The sequence below is a fragment of the Capricornis sumatraensis genome, chromosome 15 (genome assembly GCF_032405125.1).
Source record: "Capricornis sumatraensis isolate serow.1 chromosome 15, serow.2, whole genome shotgun sequence".
In the NCBI taxonomy this organism is placed as follows: domain Eukaryota; kingdom Metazoa; phylum Chordata; class Mammalia; order Artiodactyla; family Bovidae; genus Capricornis; species Capricornis sumatraensis.
This window is the reverse complement of record NC_091083.1, coordinates 67,459,562-67,481,502: the sequence shown is the minus strand read 5'-3', so window position 1 is coordinate 67,481,502 and position 21,941 is coordinate 67,459,562. Positions and strand designations below refer to the sequence as shown.

Here is a 21,941-nt window from a genome sequence, read left to right as displayed (position 1 = left end):
GCCCCCCTTGGTTGGTCCCTTCTTGCTCTTCAATTCCTAGCTTAAATGTCACCTTCTTGGAAAGGTTTAACCTAAACGGCATCTGATAGGCTCCCAGACCCACCCTCACCCCTACTATTCTTCTTCTTCTTTTTTTAATCAGCTTCTGAAATTAGTTTCCCAATCAGGAATTGAACATGGGCCCTTAGCAGTGAAAGCACAGAGTCTTAACTCTGGATGGCCAAGGAATTCCCACCCCTGCTATAATTCTTGATCACAGCACCTTATTTCTTTACCACATAGCACATATTTCCAGCTGTTTTATTTAGCTGTTTACTTGATTACTGTCTCTCCAGATAGTGACCTCTATGAGTACAGTGGCATGTCTATCTTTCTTGCCCACCCCCCTAAATCTCCAACACCTAGTAAAATGCCTAGCACTCAATAGGCACTCAGTAAAACTTTGTTGGATGAATGAATATGGATACACAGGCCTGTATACACACATATGTACTTATGGGACTAGTGGCTCATCAGCAGGGATGCAGATACCACACAATTCAGAAATGCAGAATTAGTCAGAGCCTGCAGGTGAGGTGGGTACCTGACCCCAGTAGTTAGTAGCAAAAGAGTCAACAGATGTTGGTCCAAGCATCTTTTTTCGCATGTCCGGACATCATCCACATCTGGAGGTTCCTACTCCAGCTCTGCCCCTGCCCCTATACCAGTGGTACCAATGGGTTTCTCATAAAGACACTTTCTTGAGGTTCCATTCAGCAGGAAACTTTGCTTTAAGTTGGTGGAAAAGGATCAAGGTGGATTTCTCCCAGTAGAAGGATGTCCCTCTAATACTGAAGTGCCTTTCAGATCTGTCATCCTGAAATTTTTCTAAACTCTCCTTGAAACTGTTTTACTTTCTGAATTATATCACCTATTTGAAAAACTGGTTTTAAGTCTACTCTTTGCTGAGTGAAGTTGTATTCCCTGAATTCGTCCAAAGTTGCACTGGATTTCGATTCCCAGTTCTGCCACTTCCTATATATATATGACCATGGACAAGCCACTCTACCTCAAGTTACTCATTTTTAAAATGAGGATAGTCATTCTTGCCCTGATAGTCTCACAGGATTTTGGAAACATAAAAGGAAATCTGTTCTTACCTAGTAATCATCAAGCCTTGGATTGTCTGGGTGGGTAGAGGAGACTGATGAATGTCAGAAAGGTGAAAAGTTAGTTCAATTCCACTGAACTCCTCTGGGAGGTGAAATAAGAGTGTGATGATGGAAACTATTGTGGGTTTGGTTTAACTGTCACAAAACTGTTTCATATTCATTACTTCCTTGTTCTATAGTCCCAACTGGCAGGTAGACATGATAGTATAAGAGGAAACATCCTATTCCTCTCATTATATGGTTATATAGTAATTTATTGCGTGCATATTTGGTTTAAAAGCCCCAGAGTGTTAGACACATTCCTTGATAAATTATAAAATTACCATTCTCCTTTTTCTGAACTATCTGTCTCTTACTCTGGAGAATTTGAAGTTTCTGGCACATAAGCATGACAAGTCCAGGTCAAGAGAGACACCATTGAGAAGAAAAAGAACAGAGAGAAGGTCCCCACAAGGTAGAAAATACAAAAATACACCCTACTTTTTTTTAGATTGGAATAGCCATACGGCTTTACACATACATTGTCACATGAATAATTTTTTGCCCACCAGATGATCTAATTGAGATGAGGGCATTAATGTGTTTAAGAAGTGTATCAATAGTGCTCTGAGCAAATGGAGCTAGTCTATGGTGCTGGTGTGGATTGTCACAGAAAAGGCACTAGGTACATGTAAGGGCAAAGCACAGTTACATTGTGGCAATGAGGGGACTCTCTTAATCTTGTAAAACTGCTTCCTTTGTGGGTGTGGGTAAGGATGGGGAGGGGTGGGTACTTTGGGGTGGGTACTCCAGGTGTGGAGCTGATAACCAGCACCAGGAAGCAGGCTGAGAGCAATCAGTGGCACACATGTTGGTTGTGAATTAGGTGTATACCTATGAGGGCCCAGGGCTTGGAACCAGGAAAAGGTTTGCATTTTCTGAAATAAGAATCAAAGAGCTGGCCTTTGTTATTGGACCAGGAAAGCCTTAGGGAGGGCAGCTGCCAGGTGCGAGAGAGGAATATGAGGAAGCTCATAGGTAATATGGTTGAGGAAGGTCCCTGCCAACTGTAACAGGCCCTCCCTTGAAGACTGCTTAAGAATGAGGGGTTTGGAACTCTGCCAAGATTTCCATAGTTTTGACTATAGTTCTCAGGCCAAGCCACCTGGGTTTTGTAAGCCAATTTTTATGGTCTTTGGGTTTTTGGTAACTGAGTCTTTTTACCTCCAAGAAATAAAATTCCAGGAGCCTGTGGCCTGACAACCTCTGGTATTAAGAATTATAAGAGTTTATTTCTTTTCTAAACTCCCTTTTAGAAATGCCAGCCTGTCTGCTATATTGGAAATAATAAAAGCTAACATTTATGGAGCAGTTACTATGTGTTGAACACCTTACCTATACTGACAAAACCCTGTCAGGTAGGTACAACTTTATCCTTATTTTAGAGATGGGGAAACTGAAGTAAAGGAGCTTAAGAAACTTGCCCAAGTTCCCATATAGCAGCTAACAGAGCCAAGATGTGAAGCCAAGTGGTCTAACTCCAGAGCTATATTCTAACCACTAAGTTTGTTTCCTCTTTCAAGAGAAAAGTCTTAGGTTCCTGCCTGAGTTTTCAAATGAAAACATTTCCCCCTAGGACTCAGATCTGTCTCCACCGTGCTAATGAGAATAGAGAAAAGGTGTATTATATTTACCATTAGCCTAAGAGGTTGATCATAGCAGATTGAGAGTAAGACATCCTGTGAGGATGGTAAAACTCAGAGGAATAGTGGCTTTTATGTTTTGTTTTAGTAAGGAAAGAGGTTCCTTTAAAGCATTTACTATCATGTCTCCATTACTGATAAGGGATCTGAAGTCCAAAGAGAAGGGGTGACTCATTTAAGGTCATATAGCTAAAAATTGGTCTCTGGACTCCAAACCCAGTCTCTCCTCTATACTAATCAGCTTTGAGTTCCCTATACTAATCAGCTTTGAGTCCCCACTTAAGAATCTCTCTTCTTAGAATCACCTACAATATAACTTTTGTTGAATTTAATTATATCAGAGTTTATGTGTAGTTTGTAAATCCGAAAGTAGTTTATAAATATATTTAGAAGGCTTCTTCTCAGCTGCCAACTTGATGGTGATTCCCAAAGTCAAGGTCTGCATCTCCTCTACCTGTTCCTCCTCCTGTTCCTTTCCTGGTTCTGCCTCAGCTAAGTGCACAGTAAAAACTTTCTGACAGATTGCTTGGTCCTCTCTCCCACAATGGTCCTGAGAAGCAGGAGTGAAATGGGATGTCTGTTGCTACCTCTCTGAGATCCATGCTCTATGCCAATTCAGAAAAATAAGCATTTGGCCTCATGACCCTTCAGAGTGACTTAGACTAACTAAGGGTAGAGAGAAGGGGGTTAGGTCTGGCAGTCACCTCAATGGGGCGAACAGGCAAAGAGCAGTTGGACAAGCAAACAAGCATGCAGGAAAGCAGTGCCCAAGGCAACGCAGAGGTGGATACCTGGGGCCGGATGTGCTTGGGTTTCTCTTTCGGCTTACCCTGTTAAGAGCCGACGGAAAGGGTGGTGAGCAGGGTCCAAGGATAGGGGAGGGGAGGGAAGGGTCAGTGTGCCCCAAACCTCTGGCTGCTTCCTTTCCCTCTGGTTCCTCTCTCACTGGTCCTCCCAGCCTCCATTTTCCTGATTCTGTTCACAGCCTCTATACACTCAGAACCCCAAATGCTGACAGGGTCTCCAATGTTCCTAGACCAGACTAAGTCTGTCTAGCTCTAAGACTACTCAAAGCCTCTCAAGTCACAGAATTTCAGAAACCCTCTGTCCTTCTGGACCCTGGAGCTTTTATCCTTCATGCCCCTTAGACCTGGAGGCCACCACTGGGCTTTTTCATCAGAAGCATGTATCCAACGCTATCAAGGGCCATCTGTTGAGTGGCAGATCCTGGTCTTTCCATGGTGGGACCACATAGGTAGCCCACCCCAAACCAAAGCCCAGTATTTAAGATGACTACATATAGTCACCCAGGTCAGCCCATTTCTAACCCAATCCCAATCTCTAAAGATCCCTGATGCCCATCAGAATACTCCAACCAGCACAGGAGTCTTCCTCACAATCTCTTGTGCTAAGTTCCCAAAGCTCCCTACCTACATCCAAGGTCAAAGTCCCCTATCTCCAGTCAGCCCTGCCAGGGAGGCCATTCCGAGGACTGCTCCTAGATCCTCAGCATTATGGTAAGGAAACAAAGATGGACATCAGGAACTTCCTGGGGAGGAAGAGGGAGCCAGTTGGAGCCCAGAGGAGGGTATAATGGTACCAGACTCACCTGCACATCCGGGCATGGCCTCTTAATCGGAGGAGACTGGCTAGGAGAGTCACCTGTGCCCAGCTCTGCCCGCCCCAGGTGCTTGACCACAATGCAGCATTTCACTGGGAAACCCCTGGAGGAAAGAAAAGCCTGAAGTGGTGGGCTAGTTGGCTCAAAGGAGAATTTGGCAAGACCCACCCATGCCTATCTAGGGTAGGAGGGACAAAGGAGACCTGGCACTGGGGAAATGCCAAGTCAACTCAGGGCAGTAGCCAGCAGACCAAACACACTTACTTCTCCTGACACTTCTCCAGGGCCTCGTCAGCCAGCTCCTTCAGGTTGACAAGCTTTTCCCCCCTGTAGAAGGCATCTTTGGGGAGCAACAGATATTCCAAGCCTTAGGAAGGCACCACACTTCTACCCCTTGATCCCTAGTGGGTACAATGTTCAGTCCTTCCTGGGTAGGCCTCTTGTCTATGGATCTTCCAGCTAATTTGAGCTAACAGAGGGTAGGCTGAGGTGGAAGCAGGAGATAAAGGGTAGGCTGCTCCTACCCTTTACATTAATCAGTCCCAAATACCAGCTAGCTGGTTGAAGACCAAGACTGAGTGTGGGGGTTTTGGGGAAGGGGTGACAGACTTAGTCACCTGTAGTAATGAGAAGGCTACAATTGGAATCCAGGATCCGTTCACAAAGAGACTCTGAAGAGAACCCTGCAAACTAGAAAAGGGAAGAAAGACTGAGAAAGAGGGCAACCCAAGGATCGAGTGAACAAAAGGAATAAGGAACCTATGACACAAACATTCTAAATGCCTTAGTCTGGTTTTCCAGATCTTCCATCATCCAGGCTCAGCCTACTTTTCCTGAGCTGTACCCCCAACCCGGCCCCTTTCTCCAGCCCCAATTCCTACCACAATGGAGTGCAGAGCCCCAAGGCGGGCACACGCCAGCATAGCCACCACGAGCTCTGGGATCATGGGCATGTAGATTGCCACTCGGTCACCCTTGCAAATGCCTGCAGGTAAAGGACACAGATCATGGACCATGGTGGATCCCACCTGCTGCTACGTGTTCCTTCTCATCCAATTATCTGCTCCCCCCCACCTCCCCACCCAGGTGACCTTTTTTGTTCCTCTGTTAGCAGATTCCTTCTTTTCCTTCTCAACTTCCCCCAAGTCCTCAGATACCCCCAGGCTGGGCTCTCCAGTCCTCTCCCTATATCCCCACACTCACCCTGTTTTCGGAGAACATTGCTGAACCGACACACTTGGACCAGAAGCTCTTGGTATGTGATCTGGGTGGTTTCCTCTGGCTCATTGCCCTCCCTGAGATGTATCAGAAAGAGCCAGTCATTAGGGAATATGACTTCTTCCCCAAACAAACAAACAAAAATAAGAACAGTCATAAAATCCATTCATTAACACCAAGGCCTGGGAATATTCTGTGAAGATGAGCCATCTGCCACCACACCTTGAGCTGACTGATCAGACGCACTGGCCTTACAAAATATACTTTATACACAAGCTGTGTGTCACTGGAAAATGCACTGCCATCTCTGAACCTCATTTGATAAAATGGGATCATGATCTTCTCTCTTCCATTCGAGGCATGTATTAAGGAGAAATGGTATCACGAATGTGATTCTTCCTGAAAGTGATGTCAGCATTGCATTGGTGTTATTCAAAGTGGGGTCTCTAGATTACTTGTACCCAAGTCACCTAAGGAACTTGTCAAAATGTAGATTCCTGAGCCCAAACTTAGAATCACAATCACAAGATCCAAGAATCTGCTTCTTTACTACAAATTGGTATAAAGAATCAATAGGTAAATCAGATGCACCTTTAAAGTTGAGAATCACCACCCTCTATCAACTTCTTGCTGTCTACCTCCTCAGCCTTGCCTCCTACTCCTTTCTAGGCTTCAGCCTGGTTTCCTTCAGTCATTTCTTCATCGATTCATTTGCTTATTCAACTACTATGTTCTATATATACGAATAGAAATAAGGCACTGAGAATAAGATAAGCAAAATCCCTCCCAACATGAAGCTTATATTCCAATGATAGTACAGGAAATATACAAGTAAAAATATAACAGATAATTTAATTTCCAATTATGATAAGAATTATGAAAGCTATAAAAAATGACATAATAATGACCGAGAAATTTTTAAAAAGACATCTTAAGGATTCAGACTGTATACAAAGATTTAACTGTAAGAATATCCCCTTCAGTATTATTTTTCAATTTTATGATTTTTAAATAAGTAATTCTACTGCACAATTGCACTCATCTCACACACTAGCAAAGTAATGCTGAAAATTCTCCAAGCTAGTCTTCAACAGTATGTGAACCAAGAACTTCCAGATGTTCAAGATGGATTTACAAAAGGCAAAGGAACCAAAGATCAAATTGGAACATCTGTTGGATCATTGAAAAAGCAAGAGAATTCCAGAAAAACATCTACTTCTGCTTTATTGACTATGCCAAAGCCTTTGACTGTGTAGATCACAACAAACTGCGGAAAATTTTTAAACAGATGGGAATACCAGACCAACTTACCTGCCTCTTGAGAAATGTGTATGCAGATCAAGAAGGAACAGTTAGAACTAGACGTGGAACAATGGACTGGTTCCAAATTGGGAAAGAAGTACGTCAAGGCTGTATATTTTCACCCTGCTTATTTAATTTATATGCAGAGCACATCATGTGAAATGCCGGACTGGATGAAACACAAGCTAGAATCAATACTGCCGGGAGAAATATCAATAACCTCAGATACAAAGATAACACCACACTTATGGCAGAAAGCAAAGAAGAACTAAAGAGCCTCTTGATGAAAGTGAAAGAGGAGAGTGAAAAAGTTGGCTTAAAACTCAACATTCAGAAAATGAAGATCATGGCATCCAGTCCCATCACTTCATGGAAATTGATGGGGAAATGAAACGGTGACAGACTTTATCTTTTGGGGCTCCAAAATCACTGCAGATGGTGACTGTAGCCATGAAATTAAAAGACGCTTGCTCCTTGGAACAAAAGCTATGACTAATCTAGACAGCATATTAAAAAGCAGAGACATTACTTTGCCGACAAAGGACTGTCTAGTTGAAGCTGTTGTTTTTCTAGTGGTCGTGTATGGATGTGAGAGTTGGACTGTGAAGAAAGCTGAGCGCCAAAGAATTGATGCTTTTGAACTGTGGTATTGGAGAAGACTCTTGAGAGTCCCTTGGACTGCAAGGAGATCAAACTAGTCAATCCTGAAGGAAATCAGTCCTGAATGTTCATTGGAAAGACTGATGCTGAAGCTGAAACTCCAATATTTAGGCGAAAACTGACTTATCAGAAAAGACCCTGATGCTAGGTAAGATTGAAGGCAGGAGAAGGGGACAACAGAGAATGAGATGGTTGGATGGCATCACCAACTCAATGGACATGAACTTGAGCATACTCTGGGAGTTGGTGATGGACAGGGAAGCCTGGCGTGCTGCAGTCCATGGGGTTGCAAAGAGTCAGACACAACTGAGCAACTGAACTGAAATGAACATTAAAAGATATGTAAATTTTTAAAATGAATTTGAAAATTGAATTTTAATGCTGTTCAGAAATAAATACTTCACAGTCCCCAAACAAACATAGAATGTGGAGGTGGGAAAGAACAGCTTTAAGCACAGCACAGGCCTATTAGACAAGCATATAAACATGCTTCTATGTTTATATACTCTTTTTTTTCTATACAAATGGTGACATACAATATTCATTTTTCTGTATCTTGTTTTTTATTGAATATCACAAATCTTAAATATAGAGCTTGATCATCTGGCTTAATTTTTAAATTTAACAATATATCTGGATATCATTTTCCATCAAGACTTACAGTGCTATTTCATTTTCTTTGTCATATGCATAATGTTCTACTATTTGTGTGTGCCATCATTTATTTAACAAATAAATATTTCAATGAGTATCTTTATTAATATGTCATTTACTCACTTGAAAATATATCTGCAGGATGAATTACTAGAAGTGAAATTGCTGGGTCAAAGATATGGACATTTAAATACTGATAAATACTAGAGGATAAGTTCTTTAAGTAGGATGGTCAGGGAAGGCCTCTCTCTGGAGAGGTGACATTTGAGCTAAGACCTGAGCAATGAGAGTAGGCAAATGTATGAGTTCTTGAGAAGAGTATCCTGGGCGGGTAGTAAAGAGCTTGGCCTATTCAAAGAACAGAAAGGAAGCTAATATGGCTGGAGCGTAGTGAACAAGAAGGAGAGTAACAATCAGAAGTAGGCAGCAGCCAGATCACATAGGGCTTTGTAGGCACGGTAAGAAATTTGAATTTTATTCTAAGGAGATTCTTCCTGGCTTCCCTTATACACAAAGTGCCACTTCCACAATCTTAATCACACCAATGCCCCAGCTCAGAATGCCTTCCCACCTTTTTTGGGCTGCACCACGTAGCCCTCCATAAAGGTCACTGTGCTTCCTCTCCTTCCTTACCACCCAGAGAACTTACGAAGGAGGTAACTAAAATCCAGAGAGAGGTAGGAGCTTGTCAAGATCACAATAATAAGCGGCAGAGCCAAGAACAGATCTTCAGGTCTTCTGACTTCAAGTCAGGGCTGTTTCTCCTCATAGTGTGAAGGACAGGGACCAGTAGGGAAGCCAGGTCTTTGACGATTTTATGGAAGATTATCAGCTTCTTTCCAGCTCCTGGCTCAATGAGTTAGTTACTATCCTCTCATTGGCTTCACCTTCCTAGGGCTAAGAGGAGAAAAGCATAGAGCTGTTTAAAGTGGGAAGGAACTGGGAGAGAGGAAGCTGGCAAATGGCCCTGAATTCCGGATGCAGAAAAAGTCACTTCCTTAATTGGCTCACTGACAAGTGGCACACGGGAACGTCTCTAGTTACAGCTAAATGCTGACGTACATCTCACACCCATGCATACGTGTCCCCATATGTATGCTGACCTGTGTACCCCTGCATACATAAAAACATGTATACTAATATAAAAAACATTGCAGACATAGGAACTGCTCATTGGCACACATAGGAACAATCAGCATTAATGTATGGATATAGGACTCGAACATGGGCCCATCTGCAAGTATATGCACCACACACTTAAGTATCCACCTATGTGCACCTTCCGGAAACTCTCTATCACATTATTCTGTTTTATTTTCTTTGTGGAACTTTCTATGATTTGAAATTAGCTCATGTATTTTATTCACTTGTGTATTATCTGTATCTTTCACTGGAATATAAATTCCATGATAACAATGACCTTGTCTCTCTTGTTCATTGCTACATCCCTAGCAATGAGATTCAATACCTAGAATAGAGACTGGTACATAGAAGGTGCACAGGCACAGATAAGAACAAACCTAAACAAGAACACAAGAACAGCTTACTTGAGCCCACTTCCAGTTACACACACACACAGAGTGTACATCTCTCTCCCTGGCTCTGTGCTCAGATTATACATTATTGATATAGGCACCTTACTCCTTCCAGTGTCTTCTTTCTCTGACATACACACTTGGCTGGGGCCCCAGATGGTTGGGAGAGGGGAGGGAGCATGCATGCACACACACACATGTGCATGGGGACACACACCCCCCCAAAATGTAATATTACTCAGCCATGAGAAAAGAGTGAAACCTTGCCATGTGTGATAATATAGACAGACTTGAGGATATTATGCTAAATGAAGTAAATCAGAGAAAGACAGACACCCTATGATTTTACTTATATGTGGACTCTAAAAATAAACAAACATAATGAAACAGAAACAGATTCATAGATCTGGGGTTGTTGCTGGGGGCAGAGGAGAATGGGGAATGGGTGAAACAGGTGAAGGAGCTTAAGAGGTACAAACTTCCAGCTATTAAATAAATGTCTTGTGAATGTAATATATAACATAGAAAATATAGTAATAATACTACAACTTTGTATGGTGACAGATGGTAACTGGACTTATTTTGATGATCATTTTTGTAATTATAAAAATATTGAATCACTATGTTATACACTTAAAACCAATATTGTAAGCAAATTATACTTCAATTTAAAAAAGACGACTGAAGTGACTTAGCAGCAGCAGCAGCAGGTGAACACATGTACACCCATGGTGGATTCATGTCAATGTATGGCAAAACCAATACAATATTGTAAAGTAATTAGCCTCCAATTAAAATAAATAAATTTATGTTAAAAAATAAAAAAATAATAAATTTTTAATAAATTAATAAATAATTTAAAAGACTAGGTGAAATATCAACATGTTAAGCATATAAAATAAACAAGTGAGTGCCTATAATATAAATCTCTACATTTTATATATCTGGAACATTTCATAATTTTAAAATTTGAATAAAATAAGTAAAATATTTTACTATATCAAAAAAATAAAAAGAAGAAAGCAAACAGCAGCATGTGCCCACTTAGTTTTAGGGGGGAAAATAGAGAGGTGCGGGGACTGGAAAACTTGAGAATACATGGTCTGGAAAGAGGAGGCATCTAACACTTAAATGTAGTGCCTATTAACTTTTGCCCTCTGGGAATAAGGTCTCAATACTGCCCAATTTTTTGGTTTTTCAAGAGAGACCTGGAATCTGTTTCTGAATTTTTAAGTTTGATGCAATTAACTTTAACTTTAAACACTGTGGTCAAACAAAACTATTAATGAAAGATTTAGCTGATGGGCTACAGATTGGGAACCCTGCAGCAGACCCAGCTACTTCCCTTTTACCTGGAAGCCATATGGTATGGGACAGCTCAAGGTATATAATCTTTTTTTTAAGGAAAACTTCTACAACTAGCTTATCCTTACACTCTCCATATTCACTGTTATCCATTACTGATGCAAAATATCTTCAGAATTAGACTACTTCCCTTCACATCTACTACCATCATAGTCCAAAGTCACCATTAAGTATGTCAGATCATGTCATTCCTCTGATCAAAATGTTCAGATGTCATCCCATATCATTTTGAGTAAAAGTCCTCACACTGACCTGCTACATGATTTCCTCATTACCTCTCTGTCCTCAAATACTCCCTTTCTCTCTTCCTCTCCCCACCTCTCTGCTCCAGCCACATAGCCTCCTTACTGTTTGGCAACACCAATCACACTTAACCTCAGAACTTTTGCCCTCCACTTGAGTATTCTTCCCCCAGAGAGCCACATGATTTATCCCCTATCTTTTGAGTTATTGCTCAAATGTTGGCTTCTCAGTGAGGTCATCCTTGACCACGCCATATAAAAAAGCACTTGTCCACCCCCAGTCCCAGATACTCCAAGGTAACATCTTCCAGAAAGTCTTCCCTAATTTCTCTTTTTCCTCATCTACCTCAAAGTGGAAAATTTTTTCTTCCTTCCAAGTCCCTTTACCTTACTTTCCTTGTGATCTACTGGTTCCACCTTGTATTACATTTATTGGGGCCTTCCTGTTCCCATTATACCCTGGGCTCTTGAAGGGAAGGAATTGTGTCTTCTTCCTTTCTGTTTTCTCTAAGCACAGTTGGCACAGTAAATACTTAAGGTTCATGGTCAAATCAGTGAAAAACTTATAACTAATTAATGACAAGGGAAGACTGGAGAGCTCTTTCTCTTTGTATGAGGATAGTCATTGAATTGGAGATTTTAGTTCCCTAAACTAGCAGAAAAGTAAAGCACAAGATAGGAGGAAAGAGCTGAGGAAAAAAAAAAAATAGATGGGGAAAACTGGGTTCCTCATAGAAGCATCAGAAGGCAGGATCTAACCTAGTGAGTTAGGTATTCCAGGGAAGAAGTACCCAGATGAGAGGAGTCAAAACTGTTCTAAAAGGAAGACTGGACTTATCTGTTTAGCCTGGAGGTGAGAATATAATGAGAAACCTGATAGTAAGTCTCAAACACCTGTATCTCTGTTGCCACCACCATAGTACGAGCCACCTTCATGTCGTGCCTAGATGACCACAGTGACGCCACACTGGCCTCCCACTACACTCCTGCCCCCTTCCAATCTACACATAAACCAAAATGATCTATTACAAACACAAACCAGGCTACAGTATCTTCTCCAACTCATTATGTACCATTGTTCCATTATGCTTACCAGACTCCAAACACATTGGCCTTCTGACTGAGAGAACATGCCATGGTCTTTTTCTATTTTTCCTGAACTCTTCGAATGGCTTGCTCTACCTCATGTTTCAGATCTTGGTTTAACTGTCACTTCCCTAGTGAAGCTTTCCATGACCAGCATCAGTCCTTCCTGACATTCTTCATCACAAAATTGTTTATTTTTTATAGCATTTTTCTCAATTTGTAATTGTCTTATTTATTTACTGTTTTTTGGGATTTTTTTGCTAATTGTCTGTCTCACCTACTAGACTGTAAGCTTCCTGAAGGCAGAGACCAAGTTAGTCTTCTTCACTACTGAATCCCCAACACCTTGCAAAGAACCTTGTATATAATAGGTGCTCAATAAATACTTTCTGAATGAATGAATGAACCTGAAGGATTATTATGGGAAAGAAACAAATTAGTATTTTGTAACTATAATTGGAAGAGCTAGGTCAATTGGGAGAGTGCAATATAAAGAAAGCCTTTTTAAATGTCAGGCTTCCCTGGTGGCTCGGATGGCAAAGAATCTGTCTGCAATGAGGAAGACCCAGGTTCGATTCCTGAGTCAGAAAGATCCCCTGAGGAAGGGAATTGCTACCCACTCCATTCTTGCCTGGAGAATTTCATGGACAGAGTTGCCTGGTGGCCTACAGTCCAAGGGGTTGCAGAGTCGGACACAATTGAGTGATTAACACTTTTTCTAAATGCCAGAGTTGTCCAGAAGTGTAGGATTGTGCAGGTTGGAACAGGGAAACCCTGTCGTCTATTGGATCATTCTCAAGGGAGTGGGGTCCCTGGAATTTCATTTTATAAGCAATCCATGTGATTCATGTTCAGTGAACTTTCAGATGACCTTTAAGACCCTTCCAGTTTTGAGATTCTTTGATTTGGGAAAATTAAGAAATAATGTGTTCTCTGATCCATGAAGCACTGCACAAATGTGACGCACTTAGACATAAGTATATCCTCAAGTCACTTTCCCATTCACCAAGGGAGTGGGGTCTGGAAGCAACATAGCTTGACACATTAGTAGCTTAATGTTCCCTCTGGATACTCCTGGCTGAACAAGGAAAAGGGCTGGAGGAGGAGGTGGGAGGAGGCAAATACCAAAGACTGAATCATAAATCACTTAGAATGCCAGAGGAAGATAGGGCTTTTGATGTTCACCACCCTTATTCACAGATGAGAAACCAAATGTACAGATGGGAAGTCATGGCCTGGAGGTTACTTAGCACTTAGCAGCACTATTATTGTAAAGCAGAGCTATTCAATATGGTAGCCACAAGCCACATATAGCTACTGAACACTTAAAATGTTCTGGGGGAACTGGATTTTTAATTTAATCTATTTTAAATATTAACAGTCACCTGCGGCTAGCTCTAGAGTCTATATGCCTCAGGGCATTCTCCTGCTAAATAAACTGGACTATATAAGGAGAGAGATGTTTCCAAAACCCAGGATTAGCAGAAAGAAGAAAATCAGTGCAGGAGTCCTGAGAACTGTGAGGTTAAAGTCCACCAACCATGGATTTTAGTAAAACTATAATAACCCAAGAGAACTGAAAACATACATCCAAACAAAAACTTGTACACAGAGATTCACAGCAGCATCATTCATGATGTCAAAAAGTGAAAACAATCCAAGTATATATCAACTGAAAAATGGATAAATAAAATGTGGCACATCCATACAATGGAGTATTATTTTGTATAAAAAGGAATAAAGTACTGACACATGCTACAACATGGATGAACCTTGAAAAGATTATTCTAAGTTTAAGAAGCTAGACACAAAAGGTCACATATTGTATGATTTCATTCATATGAACTGTCCAGAATAGAGACAAAAAATAGATTAGTGATTGCCTAGCCCTGATGGCAAGGAAAGCTGGAAGAAAATGAAAGTGTGAGTGCTAATGAGTATGAGGTTTCTTTTTGGGGTGGTGAAAATGTTCTAAAACAGATTGTGATGATGTTTGTACAACTCTGTGAATAGGCCAAAAATCACTGAGGTGTGCTTTAAATGGGCAAATTGTATGTTATGAATTATATCTCAAATTTTAAAAACTTATTCCAATTCTGACTGGAACTGCAATAAGCACATAGAATAATTTGGAAAAAATAGACATCTTTACAAATCTTTCTTTCCTGAAAGATTGTACCTTAGCACTATTCATTCATTCATACTGTCCATTCATTCATACTGTTTCTATTTACCTAAAGACTTGGCATTTATTAATTTTTAGCATTATAGTCACAGTATACACTTGTTTCCCTCACTGGATTGTGAGTTTCTTAAAGGCAGACAGGATATCTTTTTATCTGTTTCCTCCTCAGTGCCTAGCATAAAGTTTGACACATAATAGGCACTTAATACATAACTATGAAATGAGTAGATAAAAGAAGGAATGAATAAACTTCTCTGCTTACATGATCAGCCAGATCTAGGCTGATCAGAGTGAGGAAACGTGGAAGGAAAGAGGGGATTATAGAGGATACAAATGAAGAAGACAGATGCTAAACAGACAGTGGGAAATGGTAGACAGAGGGGAAAAGTTTAAAACTTGTGGAATGGGATTTGGAAACATATCTAGAAAAGTTTCTTGAGCCCCTACAATGGACTCAATCCTGGACTCTATGCCATGAAAGAGACTGGAAGAAGCCCCTGAATATGAGGTTCAGGCTATGGGACACATGCTTTGCAATCTGAGCTATTAATACACCCTGTTCTCCTTCCAGCTATTTTTAGGCCTTGAGCCAGAGACCTTGCGCCTGTTCCCCTTGGCCAAAGTGGCTTTGGTGCCAGGTGGTTTCTACACATCTCTGTTGAGAAGGCAGGCCTGGGCTAGTATAGAAGGTAACCTTTCTCCCGATGCCTACATGCCTTCTTACAGGAGGAAAATGATACTCATTCCTATCATCCAGTTGTTCCTACCATGCTAGTCTCCCCCAAAATAAATGAATGAGGGCAGCCCTCTCAGCTCCTTTATTACCACTGTATTTGGAATGCTGCCTTAGATGAGAATATGCCTAGATTAGAAAAAGTGAGTGGGAAGAACCGCCAGGGACAACACACTACATGTACAACAAGTCTCTCAAGTATAACAGACACATGCAAAAAGATTCATGTCAATAGTTCTTTGCTATTTAGGTAGATATAGCTTAAATTAGTAATTTTTAAGGTATAGTACTCTATTCCTATGGGTACCTGTGGAGAAGGCAATGGCACCCCACTCCAGTACTCTTGCCTGGAAAATTCCATGGACGGAGGAGCCTGGTAGGCTGCAGTCTATGGGGTCGCTAAGAGTCGGACACGACTGAACGATTTCACTATCACTTTTCACTTTCATGCATTGGAGAAGGAAATGGCAACCCACTCCAGTATTCTTGCCTGGAGAATCTCAGGGATCGGGGAGCCCGGTGGGCTGCCGTCTATGGTGTCGCACAGAGTCGGACATGACTGAAGCGACTTAGCAGCAGCAGCAGCATGGGTACCTGAGCAGGAAAAGTTTTAAGAGAGTAAGTGTCCAAAGTTTCAACTTTCATATGTACTCTTTCCTAACAGTGATCTAAGTTGGTATTCCTTTCCCACTTTCTTTCTCCCACTTTACAAAAAAATGCCATGTCTCTCTTTTATCCCAAACTTTATTATGCCTATACAATGCTGAGGTTAAAAAATAAAAAAACAAACCTCTAGAGTGCCAAACAAAGGGACAATTTGAGAATGCATAAATTCACAGGGAGAGCCCCAAGGAAGCAAACCAGAGAGCTTCTATAAGAAATCAATATTGAAAGGAGTGACATGTTGACAGAACTGTCTGTACAAATTAGGTTATATGATGAACATTATCTATAAATTATATGAGCTAAATGTGCAGCTTCAAGATTTTGAAAAAGATATATAACATATATATATATATATATACAATAAAAACACATTAGAAATTAGATTCTTTGCAGTTATTTAATCTTTTGATAAAATGTTTAAATCTGAACTTTAAAATGTATGAAGAGTTACATATCAAAATTCTTCTGGGTATTAGATCACTAACATAAATAATTACTTTTCAAAGAGATCCTGCCACTGCCCACCATATCAAAAACTTGTGAGGAACTTTAAAAAATAACAAGTCAGAAATTTTATCCTCTGAAAATTCTGATTCAATAGGCTGGGTGGGATCTAGGAATCTGGATTATTAACAATATCCTCAGGTAAATATTTGGGTCACCAGACCTAGATTACTGTTTACCTCTAATTCAATGTATGAATTTGCACAAAAGTACCCTTACTTCGGAGAAGGCAATGGCAACCCACTCCAGTACTCTTGCCTGGAAAATCCCATGGATGGAGGAGCCTGGTAGGCTGCGGTCCATGGGGTCGTGAGGAGTCAGACATGACTGAGCGACTTCACTTTCACTTTTCACTTTCATGCATTGGAGAAGGAAATGGCAACCCACTCCAGTATTCTTGCCTGGAGAATCTCAGGGATGGTGGAGCCTGGTGGGCTGCCGTCTATGGGGTTGCACAGAGTCGGACACAACTGAAGTGACTTAGCAGCAGCAGAAGCAGCAACCCTTACTTCATACAATTTTAAACAGGCAACTCTTTGGAAGTCCTTGCTGAAAAATTCATATTTTTTTTAAATCTCAATCATTGGTATAAAATGAAAGATCAGCCAATTCAATTTAGACCCTTAAGCTGTATTTTGTAGCCTATAAGATTGAAATGATAGCATGTCAAGGCCATGAAAATCCAGAAAAGACTAAGGGACTATTCTAGATTGAAGGAGACTAAAAAGACACGACCACTGTACGTCATGTGTGATTCTGAACTAGATCCTTCTGCCATTAAGGACATTATTAAGACAACTGTCAAAACTTCCGTCGAATCTGAAGATTAGATAATAATGGTGGATCAGTATTGATTTCCTGATTTTGATAGCTGTATTACAGTTATACAGGAGAAAGTCTTTGTTGGAAATGTATACTATTCAAGGTTTGCATCTTATTCTCAAATGGTTCAAGAAAAAAGCTATTTGTATTGTACATGCAATTTTCATGTACATTTTTTCCTTTGTTTTTTCTCTTTAAGTGTTGATCCTGTTTTATTGTCTGACTAGAAAATTAGACAATTCACCAGTCCAGGTGGTAATGGACAAGCTTAAACTTGCTCTTTATTGCCAGGTCCAGCTCCAGGTTGGCCTTTCTTTTCCTTCCTCTTCATGAGGCCTCCTGGTAAGGATAAAAGGGGAAAAAGACAAATGTCTTCCAGGGAGGCCTCACAGACAATGAAGGATTCTATGTTCACTACCTGCTTACAGACTCTGATATGGTGCTGGCAGATCAGCACTCAGGCGAGGTAGATGGACTCAGCCAAGGCAAGCATGAAGACATCTCCAAAAAACCCTTGACAGTCAGGCCCAGGTAATCCAGCTTTACTTTGCCCTTGTGCAGCCCCTGGATGCAGATGAGTCACTGCAGCAAGGTGTTGCTTTCAAACAGAGGTGTGCAGCAGCAGCTCTTGGCCAGAGAAAGCTGACCCTCCAGACTCCATGTGTGTTCAGAGCCCCAGATTCACTGATTAACTTCACCTCTTGGTTTAGGTGGGATTTAAAGGGTTATCAACAGGTCACATTTTGCTACAGACCCAGCACCAGGCCACTGGCCTGTCAGCTCCACATTCCTGCCTCTGCTTAAATACAGGCCCTGGTAACTGAGAAAGAGCTGTACTTGTAACTTTTCTATCAGTTTAAGAATGTTTCAAAACTTTAAAGATTAATAATACAGGCTAGAGACGGGTCATACATATATAGGGCCGCAAATGTTTAGTTTAAATTTTATTCTGTAGGTAAAGAAGAGTTGGAGAGGTTCCTAGACTAAAGGTTCTTCCCCTACTTCAAAACTTTTTACTTACTAAACTCCCAAGCCACAGAGGACTGGAAATGGATGATCTTCGCCAGAGCGGCCACCCAACGATCAGCGCCTTCTGTTTGCTAAATTACGAAAGTAAGGGAGTAAGAGATTATTCCTTACTTTCAGATGCTTAAAATCTCTAATTAGAGAGATCTAAACCACCCACCATATCAGGCCAATATTGGGAAACAGCAACCAAGGGGAACAAGAAAACGCAGAAGTAGGAAATTAACAAAAAGGATGCAAAGAAATAACTTAAACACGATCAATCGTGAAACCCTTCCTAGAAACCGTGGATTCTGAGCCAAGTTTGAGAAAAGAGGCTACGCTCATCAGAGGAAAGAAGGACGTTTTGGAAAGTATAGAAGTCATGTGTGGCTGCCAGTCCTGAATCCTGCCTAATAATACCCTTAGATGTGTGTAATATGTGTGAATATGTAAGTATTAGCACCAATTCATAATAACATACATTTTTGGTGTGTTTTCTTGTCTTTCAACTCAGCTAATCCTTGTAGGAATTTTTTGAATCTGGCAGGACAAGATTTGCTATTCCCATTTGAAAGGTCAGGAAACTGAGGCTCAGAAGGGTTTCATCACTTGCCAAAGGTCATAAAGCAATGGTGAGCAACTCTGCCTGCAGATCCGTGAATAGGCTTTGGTGGGGGGTGAGGGGGGTGTTATTATTATTTTTTAAAAAGTATATACATGATCAAGAGAGTGATATTTTCAAAGTGTAACTCTTGATATATCATATCTCTACTTCAAATTCTTTATTGGCTACCTAACACATGTCACAGCTGTAATTTTACAGCTGTATATGAACACAAATTTCTGATCCTTCCTCAAAGCTTTTCCTCCCGGTTTCTTCTCCAACTCAACTAATGGAAATTATATTTTTCCAGTGCTCAGACCAAAAAAAAACACCTTTATTTCTTGACTCCATTCTCTTATACCCCCACATCAAGTTCATCAGCAAATTCTATTGGTTCTCTCTGCCTTCAAAATATTGACAAATTCCAAAATCTGAGAAATTCCCTGATGCTCTCACTGTTGAGGGCCTGGGTTTAATCCCTCGTCTCAGGGAACTAAGACCCCATAAGCCTCACAGCACAGCAAAAAAAAAAAAAAACTTTCAAATTCTGACCACTTTTCACAGCCCCTACTGTTACCTCCATTATCATATGGAGATATGATAATTATCTCAATTGCTGTCATGCCCCCTTACTGGTTCCCCTGCTATTACCCTGTGCCTCCCACCCACTATTCTCAAGGTAGTATGCAGACTACGTGCCATGCTGTGTTAAGCCGCTTCAGTTGTGTCCAACTCTTTGTGACCCTTTGGATCGTAGCCCACCAGGCTCCTCTGTTCGTGGGATTCTCCAGGCAAGAATACTGGAACGGGTTGCCATGCCCTCCTCCAAGGGATCTTCCCAATCCAGGAATCGAACCCACATCTCTTACAGCTCCTGCATTGGCAGGTGGGTTCTTTACCACTAGCACCACCTGGGAAGCCCCATGCAGACTATATATAGGAGATATTCAGTTTTTAAAAGTTGTTTAATGAATGGATGAATGAACACATCCCAGCTAAGAAAAGGATTTTACTTCCTTGAGGTTTGCCCTTTAATGTGTTTAGCCTTATAAATTATCATTATAAATTGTGGTCAACATTTCTTAAGCCAACCCTAAACCATGTAAGTAAACTACTGGCTAAATAAGTGACAGACAGTCAGAGGAGCTAGGTCTGTGAAAGGAGAAGCATAGTGTCTATAACAAAGAACGTAAGAGTTCTCTCTAGAACAAGTTCAACTGCTATGTGATCTGGCCAAGTCACTTCCACTCTGAGCCTTAAGTTCCTCATCTGTCAAGTATTACTGTGAACCATACCCAGGTTCAAAATAATAAGGGAACAATTACATACGTACAATGTAGACGAGACATAGTTTATTATTAGAACAAATAGAAAACTCTTAGGCATTATGGGAGACTGAGTGGTAGGGATGGCTGTCAATGGGTCTAGTGTGATCTTAGCTATCCAAGGTCAGAGCAAAGAATGGTAGTAATTCCCTGTCCAAGGCATACCATAGGTAGAGTACTTAATAAGTGATACTGGCCAACTAGAGAATGTCTACAGGAAACCAACATGCATGATAGAGTTGTTCCAGAAACTATACTATACAAGGAACTTTAAGATTACCTCATCCATAAAACAAGGGCACTGACTAGATCAGGGGTTTCCAAACTGAGTTTTGCAAATCCCCAGAGGTTCCACCCACATATCTCACAGGGACCACAATGACAAGGTAAAGAAGCGAACAGAATGTGGCTCTTGTCCTTCAATCTATGTTCAATTAGATCAGCTCTGCTCTTTCTTGTTTTAGGAATGAGGCTTTGGCATAATCATAAAAATAGCTAATATATTGTTTGCCAAGCACTAAGTTCTTTATTTGCCAGAAGAAATATCAATAACCTCAGATATGCAGATGATACAACCTTTATGGCAGAAAGCAAAGAGGAACTAAAGAGCCTCTTGATGAAAGAGAAAGAGGAGAGTGAAAAAACTGGCTTAAAACTCAACATTCAAAAAACTAAGATTATGACATCTGCTCCCATCACTTCATGGCAAGAAGATGGGGAAACAATGGAAGGCATCTTCAAGGCATCTTCTAGATTTAGATTCCTACCTCAGCTTGGCAAAGGGATGTAATAACTGCCCTCAAATACCTAAAGAGATGTCTCATGGAAAAAAGAATGGGATTATGCTATGTGACCCCAGAACATAGGATTAAGACCACAGGAAGAACATAAGTAGGGATAAAGTTACAGGGAGGGGATATACCTAAGAATTTGGTAACAGAAGTGCCTAACAAGGTGATAGGTATTATGTGAACTCTGTGGTTTTGGTAGTGTTCCAGAATCAGAATGATCACTTATGAGAATTGTTGGGAATGAAGATTCAGGGGCTACAACTCCTGCTTTGTACAGGAAGTGGACCTCAAAGGTCTGGGAGTCTCAAATTCTCATAAAGGTTTAAAGTATGATTATCAAACACTAAGTATCATTACCAGTGACCCAACTCTTCCATACCAAATCCAGGAAAAGGCAGACAACTCTAAGCCTTCTGTATTTACTGTTGTAAATGTGAGGCTGCCCTAAGGCAAGAACCTGTGCCCCTACCTAACTACCAGCTCTCATCAAGGGCAAGAGGCCAGTACTGGGTTCCTCTGCTTTCCTCCTTGCTGCCTTGCCACTGCAGTTCCCTAGATTTGTGATAGAAATTCTGAAGATCAGTGACGGAAGTAACTTTAGCAAGTATCCTGTTTACCTCTGTTTATAGTGAGATTAAGGCTCAAAAAAAAAGGCATTATCTAAAGTCATTCTCTTCATTAAATATTTACTCAATACACGTGTATAAGAAGTCAGCCCAGACACAAACACAGGTAGCTGACGTGGCTCCGGACACTTGTGTCAGGCCTCAAGACAGTCTCCAGTTAT

The 21,941-nt window shown here is 41.0% G+C and overlaps 1 protein-coding gene across 4 annotated transcripts in view; it reads right to left on the bottom strand.

The window, feature by feature from the left end:
* Positions 1-21,941, bottom strand: part of ACSS2 (acyl-CoA synthetase short chain family member 2) — a 42,316-nt gene that overhangs the window by 8,317 nt on the left and 12,058 nt on the right. For 3 of the 4 annotated variants that reach the window (XM_068986958.1, XM_068986960.1, XM_068986961.1), the window contains exons 3-8: positions 5,658-5,749; positions 5,336-5,439; positions 5,072-5,144; positions 4,719-4,794; positions 4,443-4,557; positions 3,625-3,663 (exon numbers count right to left, since the gene is read on the bottom strand). In XM_068986958.1, coding sequence (XP_068843059.1) covers positions 3,625-3,663; positions 4,443-4,557; positions 4,719-4,794; positions 5,072-5,144; positions 5,336-5,439; positions 5,658-5,749 — 499 coding nt within the window. The remainder of the gene's footprint in view (positions 1-3,624; positions 3,664-4,442; positions 4,558-4,718; positions 4,795-5,071; positions 5,145-5,335; positions 5,440-5,657; positions 5,750-21,941) is intronic. The other variant, XM_068986959.1, reaches the window with a different exon arrangement.